At 34.8% G+C, this 20,211-nt stretch overlaps 1 protein-coding gene across 11 annotated transcripts in view; it reads left to right on the top strand.

The window, feature by feature from the left end:
- Positions 1-20,211, top strand: part of LOC5568830 (synaptotagmin-1) — a 138,157-nt gene that overhangs the window by 95,630 nt on the left and 22,316 nt on the right. For 10 of the 11 annotated variants that reach the window (XM_021845660.1, XM_021845657.1, XM_021845658.1 and 7 more), the window contains one exon: positions 6,626-7,013. In XM_021845660.1, the coding sequence (XP_021701352.1) occupies positions 6,784-7,013 (230 nt within the window). In that variant the 5' untranslated portion in view covers positions 6,626-6,783. Of the gene's footprint in view, positions 1-6,601; positions 7,014-20,211 lie in introns of all 11 variants that reach the window. The other variant, XM_021845655.1, reaches the window with a different exon arrangement.

The following is a 20,211-nucleotide window of genomic DNA, read 5'->3' as shown; positions in this document are numbered from 1 at the left end:
ATTGCTTCAAATTTGATGAAATGCCACCAAAACTGCTAAAACTCGCCTCACTTGTACCAATCAGTGGCGCAACCAAGGGGGGGTTTTGGGGGTCAACCACCCCCCCCCCCCCCAAGAGCCGAAAAAATATATGGCTTGCCAAGTACATTTTTTAAATGCAACACTACAAATCATACAACTACAGAGCAGTAACTTAGTTTGATTCGTATTAGCACTGGGAATGTTGGTGGTTTTCACAGTTATATTATTCTAAAGCTATCAGTACACTATGGCAAATATTTGGCATTGATTGATACAGAGCCAAACAAATGTTCGTCATCGCAAAGATTTGATCGGTGTTGAAACCGATGTTTGTCTGTTGGTTTATGCCTTGCCAAATATTTGCACATTTGGCAAAGCGTGTACTGTTAGCTTAAGTTGTGTTTATTTGAACTATTGAACTCTTCAGGAAGTTTGATAATAACAAAATCATCTGTGAATTATTACTACAATAAGCTGATAAATAAAAAAATTCTCTAGCCTTTTTTGAAAACAAACTGATCAGAAGGTTGGTTCCAAAGGCACGTTCTCCACCATTCTTCCCCACCATTGCCTCAGCATTTTGCCGAAATTGGCGAATTTCAGAGCATACGAATTCTTTTATTTGAAGATACATCTGTATTTAGCTGGCAGTGGAAGCATTTGGCACCTTTGAAAATTTCGACAATTGGGTCCTAAAATGTTTAATGAATTCTTGTTTTTATTTAATAATACAAAAGAGCATGTTATTGCAACTACTTTAGCAAGTTTTCCAGCTCAAATAACGGCTATAACATTTTTAAACTTCATTTTTAAAAATGGCTCCAAATATGAACCTTGACACTTGTGATCTTGTTTGACATTCACTTTTTCGACAAAAATGCCACAGGGCATATAGTTTTAACACTGGAGTTGTTCCTACACTCAAAAAAATCCAAACGTCATTGCTACGTGAAAAATCACGTAGATCATTACAAATTCATTTTACCTCCACTTCACCTGACAAAGATAAAGATCACTAAACCATTTATAACTACCAAATAGTGACTCGGTAATATTTACTAAGGTTACCTATCGCACTTACGTGGAATTCACGTAGGTGCCTAAGTTCATTTTGACATCTGCATATTGTACGTACATTCGGTGTTGAGCTCAAATCCTAAGATGGCGCCCGCTTGATTTTTACAGAACTTCAGAAGCTGCTGAACTTTAAACCCTGTGTAAGATTGATTTCAAGGTAAATATGCTTTGAATACCGAAGAATCCCTGCATTACTTCATATTTTATATCTCATTTATAACCTCTATCAATTACAGCACGCGAAGGCTACAACAAGACAGACCAAACTCAAAAAAATGGGGAAACAGGATTCAAAATGCTCAGATTGACAATAAAAATATCACAATCTTTTAAGTTTGTTTACATTTTCCAGTTGGGAATTATTTTCTTCCAAAACCTATTAGAAATAAGGTTGGTCTTCATTACAGTTAAATTTAATGCAAAACCATCTAGGTCCTACTGAAACGCTTTACGCTACCGGAAAATCCACGTAGCTCTTACGTTTAGCGACGGTGGAATGGACGAACTTCCAAAGTTCATGCGTTCATTCCGGGCTACCTATGATTTACGTAAGAGCTACGTGAAAAGTGCGATGGAAAAAAATCACGTATGTTTTCACGTAACAATGACGTTTGGATTATTTTGAGTGTATCTGACATTTCGGAAGGGACACGGAAAACAAAATATACCCAACATATGAGTTTAAACCAAAGGGTGTGACAAAATCTCAAAAATCGTTAAACAAAAATTTTGTACTTAAACCAATGAAAATCATTTAAAAATTGAGTAAACATGTGTTTCTGCCCTAAACTTAAGCGTTTGGTACTAAAATTTAGACAGGGCTTTAGGACCCTATTATTAGATTTTATTAGTGTGGATAATGAATATTTTTTTTATTTTTTTTTAAATAAATCGTGAAAAAAGGGTGTTAAAAACTTTTGGAACAAAGTGACTTGGATTTGTCCATAAGAAATATGGATGCATTAGCGTCCTACTCAATATCAAATCAATCGGATTACAAAATCATCCAAAACAAAGTTTGTAAGATGTGACAGTTAGTTTTCCACCGCAGTTTTAGTTTTGCAATGTTGATCTACTTTCGAACTACTGCAACAATAATGTGAATGATTTCTATTGTAAATTACTGTGCTTAAAGATTGTTCTCGAAGTCATTCTCATTGTTGCAAAACTCGAAAACATATAAAAAACAACACAGGAGAGACATATAAGGAACAGCACAGAAAAAGAGCGGATGAATAGCATCACGATAATTTACTAAAATAATGCTTAAATCATTTTACTATCCAAAAACATAAAACTTACTTAAATGTTTAAACTCGATTTTTTATATCAAAAATATCTTCTCAAAAAGTATTTTAAAATTTGCAAAACCCCCCCTAGAACCAAATCCTGGTTGCGTTACTGGTACCAATAGTTGCGGTAAAGTGTTCCTATAGTGGAGGATCCTATAAGAAAACCACGGATACCGCAACTATAGGAACACAAATTAAAAATATACCGCAACTAAAGGAACAGTGTACCAATAGTGGAGGTATTATTTTTCACTGACATGCCGATGGTTACTGTGATGAAATCAATTTTCTCATTAAGTGAATGGTCGTTACTTCCCGTTACAACAATAATATGTACATGCATTACGCTACCGTCGTTGGGGGTGACAATGAGTCAAAAAGGGATATGTGCGATTTATTTTTTTAATAACTATCGCAATTTAACTCCAATAAACTTTAAATTTGGTGTGTATGTACTTTGATGGTACATTAACAACTGTTTAAAAAATTAAAGACAAATATTTATTCACAGCGGCACCACAAGTGAATGAAAAATGACCCAATCTCACCCCATAGAGGGGGTGACATTGGGTCACTATAATTGAAATAACTTGTTTTTGAGAATAAGATTTCAAAACCATTCACAACTGAAAAATATTGACATAAAACGATGCAAACAAGACAAAAAGATATCTAAGATGTTTCACAAGTATGATAAACCCACTTAAAAGAAAGATTATACTGAAAATTGAAGAGCTGTGAGAAACAATCTGTAAACCCAACATTTATCGTCAAGTTTACATAAATTTTCTTGGTTTTTCCCTCAAATTGTCTTCAAAGTCTCATCCCCATTGCTATAAAGCCCATTCAGTTTCCCCAAAGGTGTACTGAAACAGTGATTAGTTTAAACCTTCGCAAATAGTTAAATTTCGGTGCTACATTCCACGATCAATAAATTTCAGGCAGAAGTTGACGTCATAATCCCAGTATTTCAGCGATCCAACTCATTTATACTTCCGTGAAATGTTTCTTTAATATGAAAACACTGATAAATAATCAAATTTGAAAAAAAAATACCCTTTTGATAAAAAATTACGATGTTGCTGCGCACGAAACACAGTTGCTGGTTTGAGAAGTTGTCAAAATGCGTTGTATTGTTATTCAATGCACGGAATACTCAAGTAGACTTGTTTGATGCTTCAAAGATGCTGTATTTAGAAAGAATAAACACATCTTAATGAAAAAAGAGAACACCCGGCACCGTAAAATGTCAAAAAAGTGGACTTGGAATTTCATTTACTATCGTTCTTGCTTGACCCAATCTCACCCCCATTTTCAATGTTTTAGACATCGTACCGAAAAAAATGATTTTTTTGTGAGAAAATCAAACAGATTCCGGAAAATACCTGTGATGTGTAATGAAAAGACTTTCAACATTCTACTAATAAAACGTTAGAGGCTAGAGTACATGTGTGATACTTTGTACAGGAGAAATTTTATGTTGTAAATTTTATCTAGTTTCAACATGCAAGTTTACTGATGTAGTACACAAATACTACTATTTCTAGAAATGTATATTGTTATGAATTATGTGTAATAATATGTTCCCTAACATATGAATTATACATTTTAGTAATATCAGCGTTATTAGCTGAAATATTTCACAAAACATATTTTTCCGTTTTGACCCAATCTCACCCCCTAGACCCATTGTCACCCCCATCGACGGTACTTGAATTTTGAGCGGTTAAATTAAGTTGAACCGTGCTTAGTACCTCCACTATTGGAACATTTACCCTATGTATCAAAAGACAACTTTTGTAAAAAGAAACACAAAATCTTCAATGGTACCTTGATGATGCAAGTAGTTATACACTCCCGTGCAAAAGTTTGGGTTTACCCCCTAAAAAACATGCAAAAGTGTTCAGTCCATATCTCTGTGATTACACGTCATATTGAATCTCTCTAAGCCGCATTCGAAAAGCATAGAGTTATTCTTACTTTGTATGTATTTTTCCAAAAACATTTTTTGAATTTTGTATACAAAATATTTACTTAAAGTTGTGACATTTTTCAAAAAAAACACATCGAAAAATCATATCTAATTTCCTCAGCATTGGATCGATCAAAATTTGTAATCAAAGTGTCATTAGAATCGTAATCTTATATTCTATGAAGAGCACTCACGTAATTCTTGCGGAAAAATCTGATAACTATTCAAAATCAATGAAATAGTCATTCAAGTCATCGTGCAAAAGTTTGGGTTCACCTGAACATACTTTAAACATGAAAAATCTGTGAAATCTCAAACCAATCATTATTTGCACTCGAAAAAACTTTAAACTATTAAAATCGGTTTAAAAATGGCAGAGATATTGACAAAAATGATGTGCGTTTCATTGATTTTGAATACTTTTCAGATTTTTCCGCCAAAATTTCGTAGGGTCTCTTTAAAGAATATGAGATTACGATTCTAATGACACTTCGATTAAAAATTTTGGTCGATCCAATGCTAAGGAAATTAGATATGATTTTTCAGTGTGTTTTTTTTTTTAATGTCACAACTTTAAGTAAAAATTTAGTATACAAAATTCAACAAATGTTTTTGGAAAAATACATACGAAGTAAGAATAACACTTTGCCTATCGAATGCGGCTTAAATAGTTTCAATTCGACGTATATTCACAGAGATATGGACAGAACACTTTTGTATGTTTTTGAGAGGGTGAACCCAAACTTTTGCATGGGAGTGTACAAAGTACCGTAATCCGGGGTATCATTGATCAGCGGGGTAACATTGATCGGAATGACTCATCCCGTAAAAAGTTCGTACCATCATTTATTGATGGCACATTTCCAAATCATGAATGGTGCTTCTTTTTTTATATTCATGGGCTAATGAAAGTGAACATTTTTGCGAAAATTGCGTTTACCTTACGCGAAATTTGTTAACTTTTCGAAACAATGTTTTTAATGGGTAAGGATGACACTACCGAAGATTCATGTCTCACATACATTCTGCAAACGATATAAGCAAGGAAAATGCGGTTCTTACTAAAAATGGCATCGCCGAAAACGATTCCATTGTCAAAACTTTCATAAGTATTCTCAATTAGGTAACATTAACGAATTACTGTTAAGAATATAGAAATCCCTTAGGAAATTGCCTATCTTTAGGCGTATTCCGTGGTTCGAGGTGTTTTTAATTTTAAAATAACTCAAAAAGTAAATGACTTGTAAGCGTTTGGCCTTCATATTCGGCTTCCGGGGTTATGATTTAAGAAGGTAACGACATTTTCAATATTGCCGAACGTTGTTTACATAGGTGATCAATGTTACCCCATATCAGCTAAATAAAAAAATCGCATAAAACATTTTTTTAAATATCCTTAATTCTCTCAAAAACCAAAATACAATACATAGCCACGAGCTATGGGTGACAGTACTTGTTTTAAAAATATAAAATTCACAACATTTGCATTTGCAAACGGCATGTTCAAGAAATATTCAAAAAAAAATGATCAATGTTACCCCGGATTACGGTATATTTTTTTGCTTCGGGAGAATCGTATGAAAACTATTCAAATCTATCAAAAGAATGTTTTGAAGATGTTCATGACAAATTCTTGTAGAAATCGTTCTATACATTTATATTTTTGTTGCAAATATTCCGGTGACTTCTTCACAATGTTTAGAATGGATTTCTAGTTAATCCTTTCAATACAGATTTAAGTCACATATTTTTTGTTTTTTTTTTTCAGAAAAAGAAGAAAACGTCGGATCCTCAAAGTTTTTCAAAAATTCTGCCTAGGAATCTGTGAGAATTCCGGTAAGCATTCTCAAAGAATCCTGTACAAGATATTCATTTTTATTTTGTTCTTCTTACGATTATAAAAATCCTACCTCTGGTGCTAGGGCACCTGTGAGTACTCTGCCAAAGATTTTGTGGGGATTTTACTTAGTATTTTATGAGAATCTTGGCCAAGATTTTGTGAATGTTCTGCAAAATTGTCTGTGAAAATCCTGACCATATTTCTGTGTGAAAGATTAATACTCAAGGTTACTTGCTAAACGAATTTGTGAAATGTTAATTGACTGTTCAATGATGATTTCAAGAATTTCTCTTTAGACATCTTAACTTGCAATAACTTCTAAGACACTTTCAGCATATATAGTTTCTACTACTTAATGTTTCTCCAATACTGAGCTGGGCAACTTGTCATTGATAACAGTTTTCACTCTCGCATTGCTTCCAGGTTAATCCTCAACTGAATAGTACAAACAACATCCTCAAGAACCCAACCGAACACGTCGCCATCAATATGTTGCATTCGCATGAGTAGTTCCTAGAAGTGAACGGTTATCTCTTGGGCTCGTCGTAAGAGTCGTCAATACAACCAGCCGGAGAAAAAAAATGAAACTACTGAATGGTGTCTTCGGTGGGCAGCAAGGCGAAGAAGACGAAGACGGATCCGGTCAATCCTTGGCGCCACTGCAAGTGATATTGTACGTTTCGATCTCCTTTCTGATAGTGTCCCTGCTGGGGGTACTCATCTACATCACATGCTCCAAACGGTACCGACTGAATTGGTTCGAGAAAAACCTGCTGGAGACGGCCAAGGAGCGGGAGGCCTACCGGCAACGGTAAGTGTTGCATGCTGCTGGGCTTTTGAGGGGATATATGTTGCTGGTTTCTGGGATAAACTGGTACGATTGTAATCATACTGACTAGAGCCTGAGCGTTAAGCAGTTGGGAAAAAAGTAACCATATACAAGAGCAAATACATTTCATTTTTTATTTCTGTATTAGTATCATTGCAAACATTACATTCATTTCTTATATCTAGGTGTTCTGTGTTAGACAACACTATCGACCTAATTTGGTAAAACTAAATTAGGCATTTATTTACATTTTGTTAACAGCATAATACATTTTATTAGCCGTAGCAGTTCAGAATTTTTACAGATGAATTGATTTCACCTGGTTATAAAAGAAAACAACGCTTTCAATTAACTTAACCTAGCATAACCTAGACATATAACGCATTTATTGTGGCAATAAAAGATTGAAACGATTTTTGTCTAAAATTATTAATAATTTTATTTGACATTTGTTCCAATATTTCTATTTTGCGCATTATATGTGACTCATTGGTACTATACCAGGGAAAAAGCTTCAGAATCATTTAAAAAAAATTTAATCCTGTGCAGAGCTTTCATCTTGGTAAGTAGATGCATTAACCTAAGAATGCTAATGTCGCTGCTGTTCGTGTTACCAACATCTAGTTTGCCACGCGCTGACAGCTTGAGTACCGGTCCTCAAAGTGTCAAATAAATTTTAAAATCCTCCACTTCAACATGGCATCGAATAAACAATGGAAAGATACAGTTAAAGGTGATGATAAACTAATTGAGTTTTGTGAGAACAGCGCCATTAGCGTTCTACTACTAATATTTCTATTTCTTGGTATTACAACCAGAGTTGCTTAATATCAATCATATCAGCTGATGGCTGATGGTCTAAAACTATCAATATCAGTTGCTAGCTATCAATATCTCTTTGATTTGACAACCAACAGCAATGATGAGACATCGCACTCTAGATCACTGCAGAATAAGTGATCACGTGGTCATTATCCATGCTATTTATGTTTTTCAGTGACCAACACATAGTTTCAATCTATCTGCAACACTGTCAAAAATATCGTATTGATAAATTGCCATTTTATCTGCTTAATTTAAAGTTAAACTCAACCCATCAGTGATATCCATAGTCTATCGCCCTCAATGCACTGGTGATTGAGTAGACAGCATGATGTTGATGTGATATGGAATGATCCGATTTGTATCGCAGTCGGCCTGTACAAATCAGCAAATATTAAACATTGATAGTGACAGCGAGCAACTCTGATTACAACAGCTAGTCCATATCGGTACAGCATACAACATGGCTGGCCTGAAAATTTGTTTGAAGATCAAAGTTTTGATTTTCTATTAATAAGAGGATAAAGACATTTTACATATTTGTTACATTTGGCTTGAATGCTTTCAATGTGATTTTTGAAAGATTAATTTTTAGAAACTTAACTTCCACTGACCCATTTATTGGAACCCCTCTGATCGTAATAGCATGTCTACTTGAAGGTTTTAAATAAAGAGCTTTTGGTTTATGTGGGAATATTATTAGTTGAGTTTTGGAAGCACTAGGAGAAATCTTACATTATTGTAAGTGTGAAGAAAAAGTAACCAACCTTTTTTGCAATCTACTATAGATGACACGCAGATTTTTTCCTTTGGCGGAGAGGCATGTGTCATCCGCAAACAAAGGTTTTTGACATCCCTGAAGTAACTCAGGTAAGTCAGATCAGGCATTGAAGAAGTGAGCGATCATAGTGAGCATGAGCTTTGCGCAATCATAGCGACCATGGTCTGTGAGCGAACTGTGCCACTCAATCAAATTCCAGCTTGCGATTATGAGCGATCACTGTTGCAATAAACAATGAGCTTGAAATATCACTTAGCAACAGTGATGCAACACCAAAGCGTATCAGTATCATGGAAGCAAACCAAATGTCACAGTAAAAATTAATGTTAGGAGCATCATTATTCGACGTTTTGCAAAAATCTGTCTTACTAAAGTGGTATCAACAAGTTTACCTGTAGGACAGTCGTGACCTCAATAACCCTCAACAGCACCAACCCTGTGAAATGCTTTTCTCAGACTGCGTGAACAGTAATGATGCAAACAATCTTGTCAGTTGATTTCTGTTGCTGATTTGCTCTGATCACAGAGGGTTCAATCAATGATCGTCAACGCTCAACGAGCTTGACAAATCACGGCCCACCCCTTAGCTAATCATCAAGTGCGCCTAAAATAAGCTGATTTCAGCTCATGAGCTGAGCATTTTCAATACCTGAGTCAGATGTTAAAATATTGTATAATATTGATCCCAAAATGCTACCTTGAGGAACACCAGCTCTTACAGGAAGTCTTTCAGACCGGAAGTTCTGATAATTAACCTGAAGTGTACGATTTGCCAGATAACTTTGAATTATAGAATGTATGTTGGAAAATTAAAGTTTTTTAATTTTACGATCAAACCTTCATGCCAAACACTGTCGAATGCTTTTTCAATGTCTAGAACTCCAAGACCAGTAGAATAGCCTTCAGATATGTTAAAACGTATAAAATTTGTTTTACGTAAAGGTTGGCGAGTGGTCGAATGTACATGTCCGAATCCGAACTGTTCATTGGCAAAAATTGAATTTTCATTGATATGGACCATCATTCTACTCAAAATGACTTTTACTGATGGAGGAAAGCAAACTGATTGGACGATAACTAGAAGCTTCTGCAGGATTTTTGTCCGGTTTTGAAATTGGTACAACCTTAGCATTTTTCCATTTGTCAGGAAAATATGCCTACTGAAAACATTTGTGAAATATATCAACTAAGAATGATAAACACCTTTCTGAAAGTTCCAGAAAAGCCAGGAGCTTTCATATTTTTGAATTTTTTAATAATAGTTCTCACTTCTTCCAAATCAGTCTCCCAGGCATTTTCGAAAACGTTCTCTTGATTGAGAATATTTTCGAACTCCTGAGTAACTTCATTTTCAATTGGACTAGTAAGTCCTAAATTAAAATTGTGCGCGCTTTTAAACTGCATAGCAAGTTTTTGAGCTTTGTAACATTTAGTTAGTCATAAATTGTTTTCTTCTTTCAATGCCGGTATTGGCTTCTGAGGTTTTATCAAAATTTTCTTTTTTTTTTAACTTATTGAGCTCTTATTCGCCAGCTTGGGCATCACCAGAGCGAATTCCAATTAGACAGTGGTTCTTTTTTTTTGTCTGCTTTATCGATTAAATCTATTTGTTGGTTTTCCAGAGAGAAGTTCATTATTCCTTGCCGTTGGTCGATCGTCATGTTATCCAGGTACATTAGAGCATGTTCGCTCAGAAGAGGGTCAGTTGTCAGTCCGCTTTCAGACGGCCATAATGTTGGATGGGTGGAGCTCGTGTAGTTTTTCAAGCGGACTGACGAAGAGTTTTTTGTTGGGGGGCTGGGAATCAAACCCATGACGATCCGCGTTGCCCCCCTTTTCAAAATTTTAGACAATAAAATTTCTCAGTTAGAGCCTGACTGTAAGCCATTTTGGAATCCAATTGAGAAATCTTATTTTCACAAGTTTTGTTTCCTATTATGTGATTTTTTTTTAATTTCTTTCTGCAAATCCTGCCATATAATTTTCGTAGCAGGATCGCGAGTGTTGAAATTGCCTTCTCCTCACGTTTTTAAGACGGATCAAGAGTTTAAGATCATCGTCTATAATCACGGATCCAAGTTTTACACATTTTGATATTGCAATGCCCATGGCTTCAACAGTGAAATTTGTAAAAGTTTCAAGAGCATTGTGAATATCGAGCTTTGCTATCGATATATTTTTCATATATATTCCAGTCAGCTCGAAAATAATTGAAAGTGGAGCTGATAGGATTGAGAATCGCTTCATGGGATATTTGAAATGTGACAGGGACATGACATGATCAGACTCAAAATCAGCATTAGTAACTAATTGCCTACAAAGATGACTAGAGTCGGTTAAGACCAAATCAATCGTAGAAGGATTTCTAGAAGAGGAAAACACGTAGGGTTATCAGGGTATTGAATTCAGAAATCTCATCACTCACTCATCAAATAAAATTCTGCCGCTGGAATTACTTTGAGAATTATTCCATGACCAATGTTGGGCATCAAAGTCACCAATCACGAAAAATTTTGACTTATTGCGAGTCAATTTTCACAAGTCAGTTTGAAACAAATTAACTTGCTGCATTGAAAAAGCAAATAGTATGTTTACCAATCTGTGTTTCAACAGAAAACCTTGAAATTTCAAAAACTTTGGTTTCAGATTACAAAAATAGTTGATGTTTTATACGCCTATGAATGATGATTGCAACTCCCTCACATACCCCATCACGTCGATCATTACGATAAACAAAAAAGTAAGGATCTTTTTTTAGTTTGGCTCCGTGTTTCAAATAAATTTCGGTAATAACTGCTATATGTATGTTATTAGCTGTTAGAAAATTCAACAGCTCGTCCTATTTACCATTCAAAGAAAGAGCATTCCAATTTAAAATATTTAAATAATTATTTGGATCCATTAGAAAAAAGTAATCCAATAACAATTTGATTAGTAAATTTTACACCAACTTGGACTGCTTCAGTCATAGTGATGGTTTTGAACATTGCATCAATCATTTGATTCAATTGTTCAGTTATGAAAATAAAATCAGAGGGAGACATACATATTACTTAAATTAGATGCATTATCTGATGGTTTTCCGTTAGGATTTACGGTACACGGGTAGAAATCAGAATCCAAAAACAAGATTATGACTCATGATATCATGATTCCAGCGTGTTTTCGTCTTATGAAAATACACCATGATTTGGACTCATGATATCATGAGTCAGATTGCCGTAACGCAACACACGCGTTAGGTTTTTGTAGCTGATTGCTCGGAATCATGATTCAAATGCCAAAAATGCTGAGTCGCGCATCCGTTTATGATCGACAAAATAAAAAAAATGTAAAAATAGCATATACTGAGATTCGAGCCAAGAGCCTTCCGATTGCGAGCCAAGTACTCTACCACTCAACCGCTTTGTTATCTTATATTGAGAGTGATCGATACGAATCAGTTGAAGCAAAGTGCGCCGCTTAGTGTTTTCACACTGGATGTTACGCTTATGAGGAATCATGATTATGACTCCAGGAACCATGATTTGTGATCCTGATATTATGACCTAACCAATTTATGAATTTCATGATTTGTAAATCATGGTATGGGGATCAGATTTTTATCCGTGTAGACAAAGAGGCGGAATAGAAGTTTCTCGTGGCGGCAGGGTTTTTTTATTTGATTTGAAACAATAAGAACGGTTATTCGTAGTATGAAAAGGGGAGGAGTCCAAATTACCTACTACAAAATCGGCATAGGATTTTCCTTAAGTAGATACATTCGAAATTAAAAGGTTCGAACGGCTATCCGACGGTATAAAATTAGTTTGTGAATAAGCATGATTGTAATCTTCCTGATGGGTATGATTTTTAATCAAGGCATTGGGCATTGTTCAATACTCTACCAGGAGAATTCCGGAAATGAAAAACATGGCCGTTCATCTGCCTGGCACGAGTCTCGACGACTCGCCTACGCGTAGGGAAATGCTAAAAGTTTGACTTAAGAGGGCCCCCGCAATTCGCGCATACAAACTTTGTGGAACGTATCATCCTTCACAGGACAGACGTCCTTAGCGTGAGAAGAACCTTCGCAAATCATGCATTTGCATCCATACGGCAATGCTTTGTTCCACGGGCACCGACAGCACTGAGTGGGATTCTGGAAATTTTCTCCATGTTTCAGGAATTGTTTCCATGTCACGCGGACATCGATCATAAATGTTAATGTAAACTAAATAATATTGCATGAGAATGGGCATGAGCATGATTGACCGTCCGCATTTGCTACTCCGTTATTGCAAGAACAGCTGTACTTACACAGGGAACCAACAGATGCTACTCAGGATCAGTACACGGATAAAAATCTGATCCCCACACCATGATTTACAAATCATGAAATTCATAAATTGGTTAGGTCATAATATCAGGATCACGAATCATGGTTCCTGGAGTCATAATCATGATTCTTCATAAGCGTAACATCCAGGGTGAAAACACTAAGCGGTGCGCTTTGCTTCAACTCATTCGTTTCTATCACCCCGACTTCAACATGATACAGTGGTAGTGTGGTATGATGCAGGACTCTCAATCGAAAGGTTTGTGGTTCGATTCTCGGTTTTTGTTTTTTTATTTTGTCGATCAAAAACGGATGCGCGACTCAGCTTTTTTGGCATTGGAATCATGATTCCGAGCAACCAGCAACAGCGTGTGTTGCGTTACGGCAATCTGACTCATGATATCATGAGTCCAAATCATGGTGTATTTTCATAAGATGAAAACACGCCGGAATCATGATATCATGAGCCATAATCTTGTTTTTGGATTCTGATTTCTGCCCGTGTAGCATCTTCAATGTGTAAGTACTGGTGCTCCCATCATTATAAAAAAATACCGGCACCGGCTGCGTCCGAATGCGGGTCAATTTGGGAATTGGAGGGAAATGTTGACGTGCTACTTGCTTTATGGAAGCCGAGGAGTCTTCTGCACTTCCACAAGAAAACACTGGGAGTTTGAATATGGAAAAGGATTCTTTTTGGTAAACTATGAAGATATAATTTTAAATTAATACGTGAACATATACACGGATGATCGATACCGATAGTGCGGTTACTATGCGAACCGGATACGATCCTGATTCCGTCGCTCGCCCTCAAAGGATTATGCAACAGATTCAACGGATCAAACACTACCCCTTTCACCGCCCCGTTGTATGGAGAGACAAAGTGACTTAACACTTCAGTCGTCGCGCTGTTGTATTTTGTACAACACTATTGAAAAAACTTTTTTCGTTCAAAACAGCAGCGTGGTGGTTTTGACGGTGACGAACCGCGCGACGACTGGAAGGTTAACCAAAAATCAAAACAAAACACTACTTGAGTCGATTTTACACTGGTACAAAAACGTCGTAAGGAACTGAATGAAACGGCTTATCATTTTGCCATACAATTTTTGTGGGAAATGATTGATATATCTTGTATTTTAACGCGAGCTGATTGCATGCAAAGCTTAAGCGAAAATTGACTCGCAATAAGTCAAATTTTTTCGTGATTGGTGACTTTGATGCCCAACATTGGTCATGGAATAATTCTCAAAGTAATTCCAACGGCAGAATTTTATTTGATGAGTGCTCTTCAGGATATTTCTGAATTCAATACCCTGATAGCCCTGCGTGTTTTCCTCTTCTAGAAATCCTTCTACGATTGATTTGGTCTTAACCGACTCTAGTCATCTTTGTAGGCAATTAGTTATTAATGCTGATTTACGTCGAAAAATGTCAAAAAAAAATGAATCATTTTCAAACAGTTTTAGAAGACAGATTGTGATTCTTCCTAATTAATTTTCTCGAAAGTTACTTAGGTTATTTGAAAAAGTAATCGAGAAATCATGATGAAATTTAGACGCACGGTAAATGGTGCACTAGTGTGCACGGTGAATGGTTACATAGAAAGGTACGAGGCGACCTTAACATAACATTTGTAAACACAATTGTTGAGAATTTTTGTGTAATGTACCTACCACTAATTTCGGATTTTTTCCTGAATTATGGTAAAATTGTACGCTTCGTAGTAATATTCTAGTTTGCTTTAATTTGTTTGGAAAAAATATATAATTTTTTGGAGTGTAGATTTTGTTTAAATGCACGGTGAATGTTCTCTATTGACGGTATTATTGTATAACAGGCAAAAAAAATGGAATGTTTTCATCTATGTTTCATTTGTTCATGAACGCCACCCAACTGGAATTGTACTTGCCTTCACCAACATAACAGTTTTTTCAATGAAGTTTTAAATTCTCCAAAAAATATAACATTGATTTCCCTACGACTTTCTCCAACATTCCCGTTTAGATGTCCTTCAAGAATTCAAAATTGCTTCAGGAATTCCTACATTTTTTTCAATTGCTTCAGGAATTTCTCAAAGATTTTATTTAGTTTTTCATACAGGGCACAATGGTCGAAAAAAACGAAGTTTGGCCAAAACTAGTTTTTTTCGACCAAAACTAGTTTTAATCGATGAAATATGTAATCTAAATATGTTGTATGGCGTTTTTATTGTTTCAGAAGGGATTATTCACATATTACGTAACTTAAACATTTTTTGTAAAATCTAAGGATGCATTTTAAAGTGCAATATTCGAAATGGCGGCGACATGACGCAACAAGAGTTGTTTTTCATGTTCAATATCATCAAATTTACTAAAGTGTAATATTGAACAGTATTGAAGCTTCAACCAAATATTTGTTTCCATCCTCATGCTCGATAAAATTGGTGAACCATAAGCTTTCAGATAGTGCGTAACTTTGGGAAAATATTGCATTCCTTAAATATGAAATTGGTATTTTATTATGTTTTTTTTTTCAATTTTTTGACTTCTGTCAGTTCGACGTCATAAAAGTCAAAGAAATTTAAACTTCAATTCAATTTCAATTAATGATTGCTAATTGAAATGGAATTGAAATTAATTGAAATTAATATAATACATGAGGTATTTTTTAAAATGATAAAAATCTCAAAATAGTGTTTTGGTAGTTTTGGCCGCTCCTTTATATGGAGCCCGACCATTGTGCAGGGGTGTCTCCACGGAAATGCCAGGGAAATTTTCCAGGTTGTTTTAGAGCAAAATTTTACAAAATATCCGCGAAGAATTTCGAAAAATAAGAGTAACTTCAGATGAAACTTGTTTGAGTTCTAAGTATGCTTTGATGATTTGTTACAAGGATTTCTGAAGAACTCCTATATCGTTGATAAAATTCTTCGCAAAATTTTCTTGATAAATTGCAAGAAAATTATAATCTCTGAATAATTTCCCACAAGACGTTCTGAAGAAATGCTTTGATGAAATTCGAACACAATACCTGAAAAAAACTATCTATGAATAATCGGAGCAATTACCGAATTAATTGCTGTAGTATATGTCGTGACGAAATATATATATATATATATATATATATATATATATATATATATATATATATATATATATATATATATATATATATATATATATATATATATATATATATATATATATATATATATATATATATATATATATATATATATCCCTTTCGGGACGAACCAGCACAATTGTGCTGTTCGGCACCAATCACATTGAATGATTATTTTAGCCAATAAATCATTGTTTTACTAAACTTTTTTGATTTCGATTATTGAATTATCATTGCTACTTGTAATTAGGAACAACATATTTTGTTTACATCGTGTTTAGAAAACACCAGCTCAGGGTAAACAAAATGTAAACAAACACCGTAAGAATTGAAAAAGTTTTATCTGTCGCAACTTTTCAACTACCGTAATTTCGGGTGAAATTGATCATTTTTCACGGTTTTTCTAGTCTGTTTTCTATAATGTTTACAATGCCAAACAACTAAATGCAGGAAAACAAGTACGAAGGTGAGCCTCATTGACTTATGTACCGAAATTTTCTAACAAATGTCATTTTAGTGTTAACAAATACCTCTAAAATAAAAAATCAGAGGATCTCATTTCGGGGTGAAATTGATCACTTGTCAATGCCATTATTGTTAGTTTCCAAAACAACTCTTTATGATAAATTTGAGCTCCCTGAATCCGAATATGCTTGTAAAATTCTTAACAATGCAATATTTATATAAATAACGAATAGTTAAATTTCAAGAATTACGCGGAAAACGCCTAAATGTATGCGATTTCCTAAGGAATTCAATGATATCTAACAGAAATTCAATTATTTGAACCATATGAGCTAATTGGTACGAGTTTTGGTGATGAAATATGGTTTGGGGATATATCTCAAGCATCCTCACAAACTTTCAGGTTTATACCATGTTCATATCCCTGCTTATAAATAGAAGTTCATAGCTGTTTGTCAATACTGCACCGTGCATGATTTTGAAATTTTACGATATTTTCATAGTAATAAACATTCGTTAACGCAAAAAACTTCACAACACACAATTCTACAATAGTAACGACAAGCAACGTTCATTTACTGTAGCTTACATTGATATTTGTGCTCCATTACGAATAAATAAAATCGTGTGGTACGATGATCAATTTCACCCTTCTGATCAATTACACCCGATTTTACGGTATTCGTTTTTTCTAGGTATGCACAGATACGAATCGAGATTGAAAGAGTCATCCTTTGAAATGGTGAAGACCAAATGAGAATTGATTCACACAGCAAATATTTCTGGAGGGACAAAGTGAGACCAGCACAATTGTGCTGGTGCCGGCACTTACCCGGTCGATGTTCGTTGTAGACTACCAATTTTCATTTTCAGTATTTTGATCGAATTAAGTGGCTGAATCTGGTTCTAATGTACAGAGCCTGCTTCTTTAATCATTGCATTGTATGTAAACAGTTGATCTGTGTTAAAATCAGAAATTGTATGGCGACGTGACGTCCAACGTAGAACTGTTGCTTCAATTATTATTGTGTTGTATGTAAGTACAGAGCATATATTGGTATTTCAACGAAATTGACTACGAGGTATAAAATACTAGTGTAAAAGTTCTCCTAATGTTCAATGTGTATAATTGGCCATACATAATGTGTGCCTGCAAACGTAATAAACGTGATTGATGCTGACAATAAAATTGTAACAGCAAAAAAAAAAAAAAAAATGTCCACAATAGTGCATAACATTGCATTAAAACATGAATGAGTGATTTCCTACGAATCAAAAGGATGATGTACCGTTCGAAAACTATGTAACAGAAACTCATAGCTTTACATCAAAGCTTAACTCTTATTTTTTATACGTCCATATTTGAAATAGATTGGGAATCACAGTTAATGTTTTAAATCTCCTACAGCAAAGTTTAAGACAAAGTAAAAGTTTAGGGGAACGTTCAAAAATTACGTCAATCATTTAGGGGAGTGGATGTGTATGAAAGTGCGACAGTGCATGTGGGAAAAAGCGAGATAGTGGACATGGGGAGGATTTAGATTGACTTAAAAACAATGGACGTAATTTTTGAATTTCCCCTTGCTTTGATAATCGATCAATACCATGTTGACGCGATAATCCATTTTGGTGTTCTACAATGTATGCCGGTTCAATATCTGCCATAATATATATGGAATTTGACAACTGTAGCTGAAAACCTTTACTTACTATTTGCTTCCGAACCACAGAGTCCTTTAAATGGCATACTATTGATGTATGCATCCCATGCTGGTCTTCCTCTTCTTCTTCTTGACTTTACATCCTCACTGGGACAGAGCCTGCTTCTCAGCTTAGTGTTCAATGAGCACTTCCATAGTTATTACCTGAGAGCTTGCATTGCCAAAGTTGTCATTTTCACATTCGTATATTATGTGGCAAGTACGATGAAACTCTATGCCCAGGGAAGTCAAAGAAATTTCCATTACGAAAAGATCCTGGACTGACCGGGAATCGATCCCAGACACCTTCAGCATGGCTTTGCTTTTTAGTCGTGGACTCTAACCACTCGGCTAAGGAAGGCCCCTGCTAGTTTTACTCGCAAATATGTTGTTTATGATGTATGAAATGCGTTTGAAATACTCTACTTAACTATTAAACAATGTATGAAGTAATGGAGTCTAGATTATCCGCTCATATAAAAAATATCGTTTCATTCCTTTTACGTTTGAAAATATATTGTCCAAATCTTGAATTTTGAGACTTAGATAAGCTAATATATTAAAAATAAAAATCTGTACTTCATCGCCGTGCGTATAGTGTTGCAAAATAACTAGCAATATCGACCAAAGAAGTTTAGGTTCAATTCCCGCTGCAGTATTTTTTTCGTCAGATACGTATTACGATTGTGCCATTTGGCGTTGCATGCTATTCCGTTGATTCGTGTGATGATCCCTTTAAAGGCCATAATCGTACAAAAACCGAAAAACACAGCCCAGTTCACGAAAAAGAAATTTGGTATGTATGTTCATTCATGAATTCCTCTAAGAATTTCTCTAAAGGTTAAGATGCATCGAAGCCAAAACTCGAATTTTCTAGAGCACAAATCTAGAGGACCAGGCAACCGTTTGTACTGAAAATTTAACTCATTGGTCACATTTTGTTACATTCTTTCAGGGTTTTTTAAAGTAATATCTTGAAGATTTCCTTTAAAATTTCCTCCTAATGTTTTATTGGTTTTCTGCCTTGAATAACTCTATAAGCTCTTGAAAGTATCCCTTTAAAACTACATTTTGATGAAATTTGCTCACAGTATTCTTAATATAGTTTGGCCTAGGACTCATCAATAGTTTCAAAAACTCCTCTTAAAACTGTCTTAGAGATTCCTTAATTTCACTTCTATTTTTCTTTTTTTTTGCAAAATTGCTAAGATTGTGAAGGATTCTTACTGGAATCATCTCACGAGATTTTTCAATAATTCGACCAGGAGTTTCACGAAGATCTTTTTCAAGCATTTAATCATCCCATGAGTATAGAAATAATTTCAGATATTTATTCACGACTTTATCGAATGTCATTTATGAATACTTCTAAGAACACGAAAAAAAATCGCAAACTAAAGAAAGTTTTTAAAAATATTATTTTTTAATTTTATACTGGAAACATTTTTTTTTTTTACAACAATTCCAGGTCAAATTCTTGATGAAATTCCTGCGAAACTTTTAAATTAATTCTATAAAAATCTTAAAAACAGTTCTGGATGAATTTAAAAATGTTTTTAAATTTACATAGAAATCTCCAGTTGAAATATTCATTATACTTAAAGGAAAGAGCTTCGAGGCAATTACTGATGCCATTTTAAAAGAAATTCTGGAAAAAAACCTAAAGAAATTTTTGTTTGATTTTTCTTAGGAATTTCGGTGTCCTAAGAAAAATTCTTAGATAATTCAACGGTTAGGTAGAACTAAGATTCAGATTGATGCCGGTTGTCTTACAGGCCAGAACAAAATTGCCGATTAAAGGGATCCTTTGGCGCGAAATTTGAGAATGAAATTGTGAGGGCCGCGTTTTTTCTCCCTGATAAATAAAAAAAAACCTGACTACGCCCATGTCCCTCGCCCCCTTTAAAGGCTATGTAGGTCGTTACGTAGTTCATAAGCAAATATTAACACGTTAAAATTTGAAAAACAGAAACAAAAAATATG

This window comes from Aedes aegypti, chromosome 2 (assembly GCF_002204515.2).
Source record: "Aedes aegypti strain LVP_AGWG chromosome 2, AaegL5.0 Primary Assembly, whole genome shotgun sequence".
Classification (NCBI taxonomy): domain Eukaryota; kingdom Metazoa; phylum Arthropoda; class Insecta; order Diptera; family Culicidae; genus Aedes; species Aedes aegypti.
Note: the sequence above shows the minus strand (reverse complement) of the source record. Positions and strands in the feature narration are given on the sequence as shown.